Source organism: Vicugna pacos, chromosome 18 (genome assembly GCF_048564905.1).
Source record: "Vicugna pacos chromosome 18, VicPac4, whole genome shotgun sequence".
In the NCBI taxonomy this organism is placed as follows: Eukaryota; Metazoa; Chordata; class Mammalia; order Artiodactyla; family Camelidae; genus Vicugna; species Vicugna pacos.
In genome coordinates, this window is record NC_133004.1 from 12,598,267 (window position 1) to 12,615,313 (window position 17,047).

The following is a 17,047-nucleotide window of genomic DNA, read 5'->3' on the forward strand; positions in this document are numbered from 1 at the left end:
AGCAGAATCCAAGGTACTGAACCAGTCAGCAGGACCCTTGCAGACCACCCTGCTGGCTCTGCAGCTGGTGCGGTACTCAGAATGCCTCCGCTGCGGGCGACTCTCACGGGGCTGCACCTGCCCCTAGGAAGGGGGGGTCTTCTCTTTGCATCCAGGTCCTCTGTTTGCCCAGCCTGTGCCTGCAGGGCTGCCCCTGCCCAGAGCCAGTGCCTTCTTCCTGTTCTCCGGAGGCACCACCTGGGCCTGCAGCCGCCTGCTCTCTTGGCAGCGGAACGTGGGCAACGGTGCAAAATAGTCACAGCAAACCTCCACCCCAAACGCGCCGGCTTCTGCAGAGTGAGAGAGGTTTGGAAAATGTCTCCTTGCCCGCCTGAGACGTTGTCTGGAACAGTGTCGGCCAAAGCCACCGATGCCAAAAGCCGCCTGGCCGAGCAGTCCCGGCCCATCTGCTCTCTTCACTTCTCTGAAGGGTTGCAGATAAAGATGCTGGCAGGTCCCTCATCCCTACGAGGCAAGTGCGGCAGCCAAGCTGTGACTCAGAAGCTTTTGTGTAGCTCGGTAGCTACCTTTAGGATGGGTGTAGGCCAGGAAGAGAGAGGTTGAGTAGATCCACTTTGTTACTTAGGAAGCGTAATATGGAGACTCTGAGGATTCTGCTGTCACAATTATTCTGTGGGGGGGGGGGAGGGTGTCCTGAATTTTTTTAAACAGCCAAGTGAACAATTCAGTGGTTTTTAGTCTATTCACAGAGTTGTGCAGCCGTCACCACAGTCAAGTTTAGAACATTTTCACCACCCCAAAAAGGAACCCCACACCCCTTAGCTGCCACCCCCCACCTTCCCCTCCCGCCAGCCATAGGCAACCACTCATGAAAGACGCTGGTAACTGCCGCATTAAGTTCTGGCAGTCTTGCTGTGGGGACATTTGGATTATTAAACCAGAAAGAGTCCCAAAGTGGTGAAAATTGTTTTGCTGCTTTTGCGTGTGTGTTTTTTTTAACCACTAAAATAAGATTAGTCCCCAGAGAAGATGAGGGGTATTGCTGAAGACATTTAGATTGTGATTCACTGTGCAGATTGCTGCTGTGAGACACTGCAAAAATTGCATTTCGTTGGCATTTGCTCTTTAGCCAGAAAGCCTCCAGGCAGCTGTAAAGTTACCCATCTTTGCCATTTTATAACCAAAGCAGTTATCGACAAACACGTGAGGGAAAGATGTTAAGCCCAAAGCATATAAATGTACGTGTGTGTGTGTGTACACGTGTGTATATCATCAGATACTTCCTGAGCCCTACTGTGCTCTGGGGAACAAAGAAATGGGTGAGATTTTGGTAGCTCTGTTCTACGATAGGGGTCGGAGTTACCATGAATAATGAATGACAGTCATGGAGATAAAAGCTCACACTTGACTGCTTTCTGGGTGCCGAGTCCAAATGCTTTACACGTATTAACTCAGTAATTCTTCACACCAACCCTTCTGAGGACGGTAAGTTATTCTTTACAGATAAGGAGACTGAGGCCCAGAGAGGTTAAGGGACTTGCATCAGGTGGCAGAGTTGGTAAAGGGTAGAAGTGGGATTTGAGCCTGGGACTCAAGCCTCAGATTCAGGGCTGTTCTGGGACCTGGTCAGGGCTTTGGAAGACAGAGGCCCAAAGTGGGTCAGGGGCTTGAAGCCCTTCCCCAAGCCCACATGTGTGGGTATGGCCTGTCTGTCGCCTGCCCTACATTCATATTTGCCGCTGGTCCCAGGGTCTGGTCCTCGCTGTGCCCTGTGCCTGGGGTACGTCCCCACAGCCCCTCTTCCCTCCCCACCCCCCATGCCTGGCTCTTTCTCGTCTCCAGATCCCATCTCCCGAGTTGCCTCACTGCTCTGTCCACTGCAGAGCTCTCCCACCCAGCAGCTGCTCTGTCCATGGTTACCCCGATTACTTCTGCGGCACTGAGGAGCACATGAGCTTAGTTGTTGACCTGTTCTTGGCCCATCTCACCACCGTTCTGTAAGGTTTAAAGAATGGGACCTTGCCTTGCCCACTGCTGAATGTCCAGTGACTAGAGTGGCACCTATCCTCAGATCAGACTTGCTGAACGAGGAAAGGAGGTGGAGCTGTGTCAGCTCACAGGGGAGGGAGGGACGGATGTTTGAGCTGGGCTGGAGAGGTAGATGACCGTCTTTGCAGGAGGAGTCAATGGAATGGAGAGTGTCCCCTGGATGAAGGGCTGGGAAAGGATGGGGTGTGTCTGAGGAGCAGGTAAGGGTCTGTTTAGAGGGCTCCTGTGCTGCGCCTTGTGCAGGTTCCCCAACCTCAGCACTGACCTGCGTGGGGTCATTCTTTTTGTAGGGCTACCCTGTGTACTGCGGGTTGTCCAGCCCCATCCCGGGCCTCTGCCTTCTGGATGCCAGAAGCACTATCGCTGTCTTATATTGTGACATATAGAAATGTCTCCCGATGTCAAATATCCCCTGGGGATCAAAATCATCCCTGGTTCAGAGCCACCAGTCTAGTGGGAACAGTAATCAGTACAGCTGGAAAAGTTTTAGGCTACATTTTAGCCCCAGGTGCCAGAATGAGCGAGGATCCATTGATGTCTTCATTTATCCCTTCACCAAATGCTTACTGAGTGCCTGCCACCTGCCAGCGACCAAATGCTGCATGCTGACGGTATGCTGGGAGGGAGAGCAAACTCAGGCCTTTCCTCGTGGAGAGTAGAAGAGAGTGGCCCATTAGCAAAGGAGTTTGATGATTAGGATAAGGGTTTTAGGAAGAGTCATAATGGAGGTGGTTGCCTGAGTAGGTCAGGGCGGGGAGTACTGCGTGGAGCTGTCTTGGTCACCCCAGTGGGAATGATGCACGCTGACCCAAGGTGGTGGCACTGTCAGTCAGTGCTGAGCTAATTCTGCAGCTTTTAGTCAAATGGAGATAACGTGGCCTCAACAGTCCCAATCCGAGGTATGTATAGCTCAGTGGTGGAGCACGTGCTTAGCATGCACAAGGTCCTGGGTTCAGTCCCCAGTACCTCCATTAAAATAAATGAATAAATAAGTAAGTCTAATTACCTGCCCCCAAACAAAAACAAAAAAACCAGAAACAATAAATAAAATATTTTTTTTAAAAAACAGAACACAAAAAGTAATCAAAAAAAAGAAGATCCTATAGTCCAATTCATGTTGTCATTTTGAGTCAGGTAAGTTAACAGGAGTCAAAATGCCAAATTTGTAAATATTCTGAACCAGTTTCTTACGATTTTAACTCTGTCTTGCAAAAGTCAAACTAGATTTAGAAAACAAGACTTTTAAAAATTAAATTATTATCTTTCCACCTTGAATTGTTTGAGGTTGTCTATAAAGTAATAGGTTAAGCACATCATGAGAATATAAATTATTACAGAATTAGGTATTAATCAGTGACATGGCTGGCTCCCGTAGGCCTTTTTCCTAGTTGCATGATGAAAGTAGTGATTCATTTGCTTTCAGGGGTGCATTTATTATTGTTAGCCATTGATTAACTGATAATAATGAAAGGATCAATGAAATTTCTGATTCTTGGTATATATTAAAAAGTCAGCTTTCATCAACAACTGGCTAATATGCCCAAAAGGTATAATAAAACTGAATGAGAGGAAGTATGTTGGCAGAGACAAATCCAAGAAAACACCAAGTTTGTGATATTAAAAATGCAGACTGTAAAGAGTGATTGCAATTTGAGTATCTGTCTTTCAGGCAGGGTATTGGCACATAAACATAATGATAAGGAATCATGTGAAGTTTTAAAGGTTTTTTTTTTTTTTTTTAAGATTCTTCTCTGTAGACAGTTGCTTTGTAGCCAGTAAAGGCTTAAAGGAGACTCGCAGGCCGTTCCTGACCACCCAAAATCCGCTGTCCTTTTTAATCCTCCAATTTTGAAAGATTGTTTCTATGGCAGTCTCTTTCCATTAGCTGAAAATTGGAGTGGCCAAATCTTGTTACAACGGATGAGTCAGATTTCTTTATATGGCCAATTTTTCCTTTAAAGAGTATTTTCAAATAAATGTTAACATTTGACTTAGGCTGTGGTAACACACTAAAATATGGCGCTGTATTCTGGTAGCTTGGAGCTTGCTTCTGGCTGAGTCTTCTCTGTGATCTCACCTGCCCTGAAGTGGGGCTCTGTGGTAGTCATCCCCGAGCTTCTGCACACCCCTCCCCGCCCTGACCCTTGTTAATCTTGATCAAGTTATTTACCGTTGACTCTGCGTCTCTCACCTCCTGTACCTCTAAGCACAATGGAAGGGTTACTGTAGATAAAGGCTTCTCATCCCAGAGGTCTGCAGAGGCCAGGTATGGACCCTGGTGAATTCCAGAGCACTCACCCCACTAAAGGGACAATTACTGCTCAGCCCCAGCCAATCGTTGGCACACTCCTAGTGCAGCCAGATTTTCTATGAGATTCCGGAAAGCCAGGTATATATGTGAAACTCATGAATTTAAGATGTTGGCAACAAATTCAAAATTTTATAAACACTGCGTGGGCCAAACAGAACACATCTGCTAGCCAGATCGCATCCAGAGACCCGGAGTTTGCAGTCTCTAGAAGAGATCACCAATTAGCATCCCACAGAAGGCGGATGTCCTGGGCCCCAGCCTGTACCCCTGAATCAACCCTTTGCTGTTGGCAGGGTCTGGGAGCATCACAAGCTTGCTGGGGAGAAGCTCTGGGCCTTGCCAACATTCTCTCTGTGTACAGCTTTCTTACTCACCAAGATGTGCCACTTAAAGGAAACTTTTTGGAGACAAAAGTATCTTTATGGAGGCGGGCAACTTGCAGGCAGCCCAGGGAACATTCCGTCTTCTTCATGGCTCTCTCCGGCAGCACTGAGATACTGAACAGGAGAGGCTGCTGCTCCTTAACTGTGTAATGTTGAACTTGATCCATGACGAAGGCCCCTAGCCAGGCCTCAGTTAAATGAGAGGATTGGTTAAAGTAACTCTGAGCATCCCTCCAGCACAATTTGCAGTTCTTAAGAAGGAAACAGTGGGCTTCTATATGGTAAGTCCTCAGCTTTTATAGGATAGGCTGCAACGAATGAGTTCAGGAGGGTCAGGTGTAAACTCATGGGTACCTGATATTAGTTAAGTAAGTGCGTTAGTTAATATTATCATCTGTGGCAGACAGACCCTGCCTCCTAGTGGTCCTTGACCCCTTGCGATCTCTGTGTGGTCCCCTGCTCCTGAGTGTTGTGGGCATGACGCAGCGGGCCGGTGATGCTCGGCCGGTGATGCTGGTTGGTAAAAGAATTACCAGAGACCAAAAAATGTTTAGGAAAGTTTAATAGATATACTGCTACAGGCAACAGCGGGTCACACAGGCAAGAGGTGCCTGAATGAGCATTGGGGCAAATGCGCAGGGTCTTCTATTGGGGGTAGAGGGGTGTGCCCACAAGGAGGAGGAGCTGCACCATCAGTTCGTGCACAGGTACCTGATTGCTTGTAAGATGTGTCAGGGACTTCTCTGAACAATAGGTTTTACAACTCTGCTCAGGGCAGGATGTGAGGCCTTTCTGCTTAAGGTATCGTGTGGGGCGGTTTAGCTTTGTTAGGGTAAACACACATCAGGAGATAATTTTTATCTTGCAGAAATGCAGGTATGTGAAGGGTCCTGCAGTGGGGAGTGGGGGGTTAAGGTGTCAGTGGGCTCCAGGCACACAGAGAGCCCAGGGGTGGGGTTTTATGACTCTAGAGAGTGCCAGCCAAGGCACCACAAATGTGGGCTGGCTGAGCGACTTGACTGTAATGTGACAAAAGTCGTGGGCTGTCACTTCTGTCGTCATGTTACCTAAGATGGTAACTTCTGTTTGCTGGCAAACCTCACTGGCTTTGATGAAGCAAATTTCCACGTTATGAGCTGCCATGTGGGAGAGGCCCACATGGCAAGGAACTGAGGGTGGCCTCTGGCTGACAGCCAGCAGGGAACAGGTGCCCTCAGTCCGTTGCCAAACAACAGTTCCTGTGCGCTTCGCACAGTGAGGCCCAACAAGCCGAAAGTCTGAGTTTGGAGCAGAGAAAGGTTTATTGAAAGGCCAAGCAAGGAGGCAGGTGGCTCGTGCTCGAAAAACTCAAACTTCCCCATGGTTTCTGGGGAAAAGGGTTTTACAGACAAAATTTGGGGTGAAGGCTGCAGGGCGTGTGACTTTCTTCTGATTGGTCGGTGGTGAGGTAACTGAGCGGTGCTCCGGGAATCCTGTGCTCAGCCTGAAGTTACCACCCTCCACCTGGGTGGGCAGGGGCTTAGTTCCTGCAGAAGAACTCAGAGATACTATGTATATCCCCAGAACCCTGCCCTACGGCTGCAAGATTGCTTCTTGACTGTTCTTCCCTAGTTTCTGTATCCCCTCCCTTCCCTGATTACCAACTGTTTGAATCTGCCCTTTGGAACTCAGGGAAGGTCCAGGAGGCTGAAGCCTACTTCCTACAAAAGAGAAATGGGGTACAGGAAGGGTTTGTAACAGGAGCGCCCCGCATGGTCCTGCTCCATTTGAAGTCCACCAGCCCACAACCTCCTAAGTGAGCTGGGAAGCAGACCCTGCCTGACCTGCGTCTTCAGATGAGACCCCAGCCCTGGCCGACACTTTGATAGCAGCTTATGAGAGGCGTTCAGCAGAAGACTCTGTGTGGACCCTGCTCCTGGGCGGTGGTGTGGGCACAGCGTCTCTGGCCAGTGATGCGGGTTAATAAAAGAATTACCAGAGACTAAGCTGTGCCCAGGATTCCTGACCTACAGAAGCTGTGAGAGAAATAATGTGTATTGTTCAAGGTGCTGCATTTGTGGTGCTTTGTTACGTAGCTAATGCACCATCTCTTTGAATTTGTTTAAAAAATTCACATTGAAAAAATTAAATGCACTGTAAACATTCTTACTTATAGCAGGTTTAGGTGTTTTAGTTAAATAAATGTATGCTTTACTCTGTCTCAGCACTGGGAACCATACAGGCATTATCCAGAGGTTTGTGGCAGTGTTTCAAAAGATTACAGTCTTGTTTTGCTACCATCACGGTCAGAAATGAGATCTTAATTTAATCAACTCACTTCTTTAATTCATTCATTCTGCAAGTACTTAGTTTATCTCAAAATTTGACCTTGGCTTTATCATAGTCACCAATTACAGTCCCTGACTGCATTCTTTTATCAAATTTGGGGGGAAAAATACCTCTCTGTGTTTTTGAAAACACATACTTTACTGAAGAGTATTTTTATTATATGCTATGAAGTCACGTGAAAATCTAAAGGGTTACAATTCTCTAGTTAGTAATGCATTCCCTGATTAAGTTCTTACCTTGGGAACTCTTACCAAGAATATTGAATTGGTTTTGAAAGGTGATTTAAAGGGAGATGATTAGATAGCAATGGATAATACCAAGAAATGTTTAGGACCAGATACTTGAGCTGGACAGAGGCAGGACATCAGAGTGAACAGGAAAATATGCAAAACAAAACACAAAGCAAATCAGAAAAACACAACCACTAATAGCAACAATAACAACAACAAATCCTCCGAGATATTATTTCAGTTCAGGGGAAACAACCACTTTGCATCTGTTTGTTATAAAACACACAGTTCCTTGATTAGCTGCACCCTTTGCTTCTCAAACTTGGATTTGCATAAAATCACCTGCATTTGTTAATGCAGATTCTGACTGAGCAGGCCTGGGGCGGCCTGAGTGATGGTGATGGTGATGTGCTGGCCCATGGGCCACGCCTCGGGGACCGAGGTGGAGGCCCAGCAAGCATGGCTGCTTCTTGCCTTCTCCCTGTCTCTCAGCCTCCATCTCCAGGTAATTCTGCTCCTTTATTTGGGTTATCAGGCATTTCTCAGGTTGTCTCACATTAAGGTTCTTTGACTAGGAAAATTAAAAACAAAACAAAACAACAAACAAAAGAACCTCTGGATCTTTAAAACGTTTTTTAAAATGCCCTGATTTCTCTCAGGTGCTTTAGGAATGCACCTCACTGTCTCCAGACTTCCACGGTTTGAACTGCAAGAGCACGGCTTGCAGGGAGAGTGAAGGGAGAAGCAGGGGGCAGGCACTGGCCCTGCCCTGGAGGGGCTGGCGTGGGCAGCTCCCCCAGGCTCTTGGAGATGTCAGTCAACTCATACCTACTCCCTGCCCTGGGCGTTAACTCTGGACTTCGGTGAAATAATTTTTAATGCAAATGTTAAGAATTCACATTCCTAATATAAAAATTTACTCTTCCGAGGGGTGAGGAAGGTATAAATTTACAAAAGTTTCCTTCAGCTTATTAGTAAGCATTACAAGCCTCCAATATTTCTAACTCAGCCTTGATTAAAACTGAGATGAGACCAAAGATCACAAACTTCTATTGCAGGAATTTTAAGAGGATCCAGGTGCTTTTGAGAATGCAGAACCCCAAGTCAACAAATTTCCTCAGTTCGATAGATAAGGTAGATGGAACAGTGGTATGGGAGCTGGCATTCATTTTGGGTCAAATGTATTTATTTTGTACCTTGTCATAAAATTGAGATTCTATCTAAGATTTTACGAGTAAGTAAACAAGTAATAATGAAAGATTTATTTTAATAACTCCTAAGACTATTGACTTTTTGAGACTATGACTGTTTGTCGTAGGGAACTATATTTGTTAAGAACATTCACTGTAGAAAACTGCTTATAAATTCTGTTTGGTGCAGCAGATTGATTTATGCCCCAACCTTGGGGTGACGATCATCTCCCTGATTAATTTATCCAGTTTAAACAGTTCTGCTTACTGCCTTGGAAACAGGAACACAATATTCATCATGCAAAAAGCTTATTATTCAAGTAAAATAAATGATGCCAATAATTAACACAAATCAGAATCTCAGTGTTTTTTTTTTTTTGTGACACCAAACCTCAGCTCTTGAAGTTTTGCTGACTCCTCCCTGGCCCTTTATCTAATCTTTGTGTATACCATATAATAAATTACCTTGAGACTTGACAGCTTGAGACAGCTAACACGCATGACCTCACAGTTGCCATCAGGAATCGGGGTGCAGCCTAGCTGGGGAGTCCTGCTGTTGGGTCTCACGAGGGTTCAGTCAAGGTGCCACCTAGGGTGTGGTCTCATCTGAAAGCTTGCCTGGGGAGCGTCTTCTTCCAAGTTTACTCCCGTGCTTGTTGGCAGGATTCAATTCCCTTCAGATTGTTGCATGGAGGGCCTCTGTTCATCACAGGCTGTTGGCCAGCGGCCTCCCTCAGTTCCTTGCCCCGTTGGCCTGTCCATAGTGGGACTCATCATGGCAGCCCTTTTCCTCCAAGACGAGGGCTCCGAGAGAGAGAGAGAGAGAGAGAGAGAGAGAGAGAGAGAGGAGAAAAGAGGAAAGTAAGAGTCTTTTTTTTTTTTTAAGCCTAAGCTCTCTCTTTTAAAAAAAATCACTGTATTGAAGTATGATGACATATAAAATGCTGCACATAATTAATGTGTACAAGTCAGTGAGTTTGGGGCTAAACCATCACCACCATCTAGGTCGTAAATATCCGTCTCCTCCTACAGTTTCTCCCTGCTCCTTTTATTGTTGTTGTTGTCATATTGTGCATGTGTGATAAGAACACTTAAGATCTACCTTCTTAGCGGATTTTAAGTGTACAATACAATATCGTTGGCTGTAGGCACCATGCTGTAGAGTAGATCTCCAGAACTTCTTTATCTAACTGAATGTTTGTACTCTTTAATCATCATTTCCCCCACCCTCCAGCCTCTGGAAAGCACCACTCTACTCTCTGCTTCTACGAGTTTATCTGTTTTAGATTCCGCATGTAAGTGAGGCCATGCAGTGTTTGTCTTTCTGTGCTTGGCTTATTCCCGTTAGCTTAATATCTCCAGGCCCATCCTTACTGTCCCAAAGGGCAAAATTTCCCCCTTTTAAAGGCTGAATAATATTCCATTGTATGTATATACTGCATCCTCTTTCTCCATTCATCCACTGAGGAACATTTAGGTTGTTTCCATGTGTTGATCTAGCCAGTCTCTAAAGGTACCTCCCATCACTGTATTCTGCTTATTAGAAGCGAGTCACCAGGTCCAGCCCACACTCAAGGGGAGGGGATTGCACAGGGATGTGAATATTAGGACCCAGGGACCGTCGGGGGCATCCTGGAGTCTTTCCCCCACGGGTAGGAAGGGCTCAGTGAATCTGAGTTGACTGCCTTGTTGTGCTGGATGGCCGTCCTTGGCAATGAGATGCATACAGCAGGGTTCTGATGCAGACCCTGTTCAGACTGAGTCTAGGTCGGTTGTATTTGACTGAACAGCTGGCGTTCTGAGCTATAGGTCAAGAATCCGTGGATTCCCACACATGTACAGTTTGTTCTCAAAAGTACGTGTTGACGTGTTGTCTTCTTAAGTCCTGGAAGAGGAATTAAGGAAAGGTGGCTGAAAGCCTGAGATCCGGGTGACAGTAAGCTAGGCCTAGTTGGTGGGAGGGTGGCCGTGGAATTATAAAAGCTTAGGACATCTTGACCTCGGGGATTTAGATCCGGCCACCTCAGGGAGGCCTTCCCCATGCATCCAATTTAAATTAGCCATCGCTTCCCCTTTAATTCTTTGCACACCTTAGCATTTCCTTGTTAGCATCTGTGTTTGTTTTTTATTCCCCCAAATATTGACTAAGATTTCATTTCTGACACTGCCTTTCCCACCAGATAGCCGGAGCTTCCGAGCTCCAAGTTTCATAATTAAGATTTTATCACGTGCCCCAAAATAGTGCAAATTGTGCTCTTAAGCCTGGCATAAAAGATTTGAAAGCACTTCACCTAGTAATTTAAACGTAAGACTTTTGGCAGCTTTCAATTTGGGGTATTTTTAATTCTAATTAAAAAACTATTGAACATTAATATCCTCTATACAGCAGCCGTTGTGCCTCTGTGCTCGATTTTGGCCGTCAAGCTCTTAAACAAACAGCTTGGTTGTGTGGCTGTTACGGCCCACGTGGTTTTTCTTGGCCTTTGGGAATCGCCAGGTCCCAGGCATAATTAGTATAAATCAAAATCCTCTAGACTATGACAGGGAAATGGTATGTTTGAACAAGCAGCTTATTAAAATGACCTACTTAATTTAAGAAAAATATTGTATCCACTCGCACAGTAACCTGGATGCTTTCCCTGACAGATTTTATAATATTTCTTCTCTCTCTCTCTCCTTCTCTCTCTTTTTTTTTTTCCTTTTAAGACAAGGAAAGGGAATGGAAAGGCCCCTTCTACTTCATCCAAGGTGCAGACCCACAGTTTGGACTGATGAAGGCCTGGTCCACGGGGGACTGTGACAGCGGTGGTGATGAGTGGGGGCAGGAGATCCGTCTGACTGAGCTAGCTGTTCAGGCCATCAACAAACTGGACCCCAAGCCCAAATTCTTTGTTCTGTGCGGGGATCTCATCCACGCCATGCCAGGTAAGACTTGTATCGGTGCTGTGACCTTTTCTCCTTCACCCAGAAAGAAAAAAAATTTTTTTCTCTTAAAAGACGTCTCTATTCAGGAATGGCTGGTTCCTTTTCACGACTGTTGCAGTATCATCAAACATCAGAAAACACAAACTCGTTTTATATTTAGAATTTGGCAAGATTAATCACAGTAATTAGGCAGAGCTACAGTTCTGATGATCTGAGCTTACTATGAAAAATGGAACAGATTCCCACGGGTCACCTTTCTTCATTTCTAGGGGACAAACTTGAATTGCTTTCAGGTCCCATATCCATAAATGTAGTCTCTTTTCATTTCTCTTCTCACACTTTTATTTCTCCTGTATTAGGGCTTTTTCAGTTTTAAGTTATAACCTAACTTGAACTGGATTAATTTTTTTTTGAAGATTAGTGTTACCTTATGGGACTATATAAAGTCCGGGGGCAGATCTGGGCTTCAGGTCTGGCTGTATCCAGGGACTCAGAGGTTGTTATCAGGATTTGGTCTCTTCGTCACTCAGTCCTGCTTTCCTCTGGGTTGAATTCAGTCTCGTGCAGGCTTTCTCTAGGTAGTGGCTCCTGGCAGCTCTAAGCTTATATCCCTCTTACTGAAACCACAACAGAGATTGTCTTATTCTTGGTGGCGCAGTCTGAGTTCCAGACCAACACCCATCCAGCTCCTGTGGCCCCATGAAGCCAGGGTCTGGGGTCGGCTCTATTGCAGCCAAGTGGTCAGAATAACAGGATGGTTCCTCTAAAGAAAAGTGAGATACTAGGAATGTGAAAATAACAGATGCCTTTTAGAACTTCCTTCCTTTTTGTTTTTTTCCCCTTTCCTACTCTGATATCCTTCTCTCCCAGGTAGGTATAAAGCTCAGTGAGCAAGTATAAGCAAGTGGAAACCACCCCTGCTTGTCTGGGAGGCAGAGCAGATGCCCATGGTCACTCTTATCTGTGTCCTAGTCTCAATGTAGTGGAACAGAAATGACCCAGAGACCATTGCAGAAAAAAACACTGCAGTTGCTGTGGATGTTTGTTTTTGGCTAACTACCTTGTACACAAAGACTCCTGTTACGATTTCTAAAGCCTGTGGAATCTGAGACTCTCTGCAGCAAGCCTGGGTGCATTAATTCCTCCCCACCAGGGCTCGCTTGTCTGGCTAGCCTACCTATCCAGAACAATCCCAGAGCGGACATGTGAGGATGGAAAAGGGACCACCCAGAATGGCTCTCCCTGAAGTCCAGGGAGTGTAACTGGCAGGGAGATCCCTCAGACCTTCCCTCATTCTCTGTTTATGCATGTTTTACACCAAGTCATGATTGTGGACATGCCCACGGCATGGACTCCCACTGGGTAGAATCCAGTGATGCCATCCCTAGAAGAGCAGCCTGTCCTGCTGTTGGGCCTGTATGAAGGTGGCAGGATGGGGAAGAGAGGAAATACGGTGAGGGACAAAGACCTGAACTAGGACTCAGGTGGCCAGGATGCCAGCTCCACTGAGACGTTAGGCGCACTTGGCCAGACCCCTTGCCTTCTTAGAGCCTCGGCTTCTGAGCCAAGAGCCCATTGATGCAGTAAGGATTTAAAACCGTGACAGTCTGGGGCCACACAGTACAGGGCAGACGACTCTGTACCTCCGTGCAGGTGCTGAACATCTCAGCAGCTGGGTACAGAAATGCGTTCACAGGATGGTGCTGAGTTTTGTTTTGTCAAGAGGTAAAATCATAGCCAACTGTGAACTTGGCCGTCCTTGGTGACTCTGGCTGAGGGTTCCCCAGTGCTGAGACTGTACACTGCTAAAGTGACCACAGAGTACCCCAGTTTCTAAAGGAGTTAGAAATCATGGCAGGACTCGGAGTCTCGGTTTGCAAGGTAAACCAAGGTAATGTGTTATTTGGTCCAGCAGAATAATGGTACTTCCAAACAGTCTGATTTTCAGTTAGCTGGTTTCTTTGGAATCATTTGGCCCGATATGCGCTAGCATCAGCTCGAGCTCTCCCTCTGGACCACACAGTGAGCAAACTTCTGCTTTTATTGGATCCTTGAACACAGATTCCAAGTTTACTGTTTTTCTGTCCAGTGGTTGTTTTTTTTTTTCCTCTGAAAATAGAATATTATGAGGCTCTCTACAATTATATAACATGTTCTTGTAGATGTTTACCGACTGGTTCTGAATTATGTTAATATATTCAGTCATATTTCAAAGTAAGATTTAAAAAAAAAAGGATTCCGTATGATTGCATTGCTGCTTAAATAAAGTGTGCTGAACATAAGTCAATTAAAAGGTAAGAGTTTTTATGATCAACTCTACCAGTGGGTCAGAAGACCTTATAAATGTGAACTGGCAAACTTTTTGAGTACTTGTTTTATATTCAGTGTGACTCGAGTGGAATTCATATCTGTTCTGAAAATTTGGACTGTTTTGAAGTTGTAACTGAGCCAGGACTCAGTTGCAGGACTGTAACTGTTTTGAATATTGTGGCCTGAGATTTAAACAGAACATTTTGAAACTAGTTAACCATTTGTTTTTGCATTTAATTGCATTTTTTAATATGCAATTAGTGGCTTCCCCCTCACTTAGCTCATATGCAGGGGCAGACGCTGGAAAAGTAATTATTTGCTTTGACTGCTTAGCACATTGTTAATTATCAAATGCACATATTAATAGACAAATACAATCAGAGCGCATATTTTTAATTCTACCATAAATAATATCTTGGGCCAAGCAGTTTTAAGTTCAAATTGAAGAAAAAGAACAAATCATGCTTTTTCTAAGGAAAGTCATAATTCGCTTTTCCATTGTAAATATCCATCATAATATTCGCTCATCTACAAATATTGATTGTGTGCAAACGAAGTGCCAGTTACAGCACAAGATGCTGTGGATGTAATAGTTGGAAATGAGAGACCAGCCCTGTCATGGAGCTTACAGTCTGGTGAGGGAAGTGCAAAGTCCAGGGTGGCTAAGAGGCACCTTTGGTGCCATGGCCTGCAGGAAGACGTCTAAGAAGTGCAGGGTAGAGTCCATTTGGTCTTGAAACGTATGTTTTCATTCTACAGGTGTATTTTTGGTGGTCTTGGTATTTTCTTGTTTTATAAAGCTTCTCTGTGGGGATAAAGCACATTATAAATAGCAGATGAAGACTTGTACAAATATTGAGACCATTGATTTTCAGTCCTTCACTCTGAAGCGCAGGGTGACTTTCTTCAGTCCGCCCGACACTGAGGCATCGACCCACTGACGCTGTCCCCAGGAGCCTTGTTAGATTTCAGTAGTTACGTGAGAGGCCGACAGATCGGAATGTGATGATACAGTCAGAGGGCAGGAGGGTCCCTTCAGCCTTTGGAACAGTTTGCTGTTAACGCATGCATCCATCCCTGTTTGGTAACAACTGCCATAACTGAACAAAACAGATGTGGGAAGAATTCTTCCTTGCTGTAAAGTCTCCTTGAAGACTTTGTTGTTTTTGACCTCTGCCTGGGCAGCTGTCACACCGTGTTGTTTCCGCTGACTCAGCCTCCGCAAGTCCTCTGTTAATGTAAAGTGAGGCAAGCCTGCATTAGCATCGTTTCGATAGATGGTGTATTCCTTTCCTGTGGCCGCTGTAAAAATGACTGCAAACTTAGTGGCTTAAAGCAACACAGATTTATTCTCTTACAGTCCTGGGGGACAGAAGCGTAAAATGAGTTTGCGGCGCTGCGTTCCTTCTGGACGTTGCAGCTTCTAGACCCATTTCTTGGGTCAAGGCCTCTTCCTCCATCTTCAAAGCCAGCCACATAGCATCTTCTCTCCTCGCTGACTGTTGATTCATCCTCTCATTTTCTGTTACTCCTGCCCTCCTGCTTCCCTTGTGATTACATCGTCCTATTCAGATAGCCGAGGGTAACCCCTTCATCTCAAGAGCCTTAACTTTATCACATCTGCAAATTCCCTTTTGCCTTGTGAATTATCATATTTATAGATTCCGGGGATTGGGCTGTGGACAACTTTGGGGGACCATTATTCAGCCAGCCACAGCTGGCATGGATGAATTCTGGGTCTGTTATCTGCCGCATGGAGGTCCCTTGGGGAGGTCGAGCTTCCTCTGCAGCTGGAGACCCCCAGGTGAATCTTAATGGAGTTTGAGAAGCACTTAGTGGACTGAAATGCACAGTGCCCTGGGGTTTGTTTTGTTTTGTTTTATTGTTCGCTTTCCAATGTATTATGAACAGTTTTTGTGGGTAAGCAAGTGGTTTGTGAAAATTCCCTTTAACTCTTAAAGATAGTGGTATTTAGCAGGAAGACCCTCATTGCTTTAGACTTAACCATGCTCAGCTTCAAAGGGAAATGGTTTAAGTTTGTAGGTTTTGTTTCGCTTTCTAAAGAACGGTTTGGATATCTGTAAGGCAGAGTGACCTCTGCTATGCAGGACTTCCAAAACAGGACTTGACCAAAATAGGCAGGAAAACAGCCACACCTCTATCTGTCTTAAAAGGATCTTTATGTGGAATGGTTGGGGAGCTAGCACTGGTTCTTTGGTTTGGGTCATGTACGTGGACATAATCCTTTATCTGCCATCCCAAAGTTCAGAAGGGTCTGAACTGTAAGCGTTTTTGCTTACTTTTGAAGCTAACTCAGTTGGTGGCAAAACTGACCTGAACTGACATGAGGCTATTTATAGTCTCGTTATTTATCCTACTTAGTGAGAACGTTCATATGTTTTGCTAGTGAAATACTACTGTGTTCTGTTACGGGGTGCTCTCTGAGGCCCAGCCGGATGTGTTATTTAAGGTGCGCCCTACGCCCATATTGCTATTTTAAAGTTTAAAAAACTCCAGATTTCTAGCCAGATCTGGCCCACAGCATTTTGGATAAGAACATATGGATCTGCAATGTTGATAATTTGGAATTTAGAGACGAAGAAACCTTTCATCACTAGAAGCAGAAGGCTCTTTCTTTCCCCTCGTTTACTGTCATCCCCTGAGTTAACGCTCTGCACACCCTTTGCACAGTAACCACATTTCAAAGTTAAAAGGCTCCCAGGCATCTTTTATTTGAATTGTGGGGACCATTCCTGTTGGGACCCAAGTGACTGACTGTGAAAATGGTATTGAATTCAGAAACGATTCTGACAAATTCCAAGAGAGGATATGGGCAACAAAGTGAAGGTTGCTGTAGTGCAGAATAATCCGCTTAGGTGGAAAAGTCTTCACTTCAAGGCGGAGGAGGACTGGGCTTCTGGAGATACGGCTGCAGCAGGCAGGAGGGGAAAGGCACCAGTGGCGTGGTGTTGGGGGGTTGGAGACACCAGGGGAATGGAGAGTAACACTTCCCGTATGTGGGATTGTGGTTTTCCCAGAAGACCCAGGTGGGACCCGAAAAGTTCTCTCTCCTTCTAGTTGGGGAGCGCCTCCCCTTAAATTAGATGTGAAGGGCTGGGCCAAGGTCCAAATGCATGTAGCCATGGCCAAGTGACCTTCCCCTCTTGGAATGAGCCCCACTTCTCATTCAATGATGAGCGAATCAAATTGGGAAGTAAAGCAAGATAGGACGCTTTGGTGTGCCAGGCTTCAGACCAAGAATAAGCCATTTGTCCTGCTGTCCTTCACACCATCCAAGAAAGTGGGTATTTGTTTTCCCCG

The 17,047-nt window shown here is 45.5% G+C and overlaps 1 protein-coding gene across 4 annotated transcripts in view; it reads left to right on the forward strand.

Moving 5' to 3' along the window:
• Positions 1-17,047, forward strand: part of CPPED1 (calcineurin like phosphoesterase domain containing 1) — a 226,309-nt gene that overhangs the window by 62,536 nt on the left and 146,726 nt on the right. For all 4 annotated transcript variants that reach the window (XM_072942176.1, XM_072942175.1, XM_072942174.1 and 1 more), the window contains one exon: positions 11,198-11,416. In XM_072942176.1, coding sequence (XP_072798277.1) covers positions 11,263-11,416 — 154 coding nt within the window. In that variant the 5' untranslated portion in view covers positions 11,198-11,262. The remainder of the gene's footprint in view (positions 1-11,197; positions 11,417-17,047) is intronic.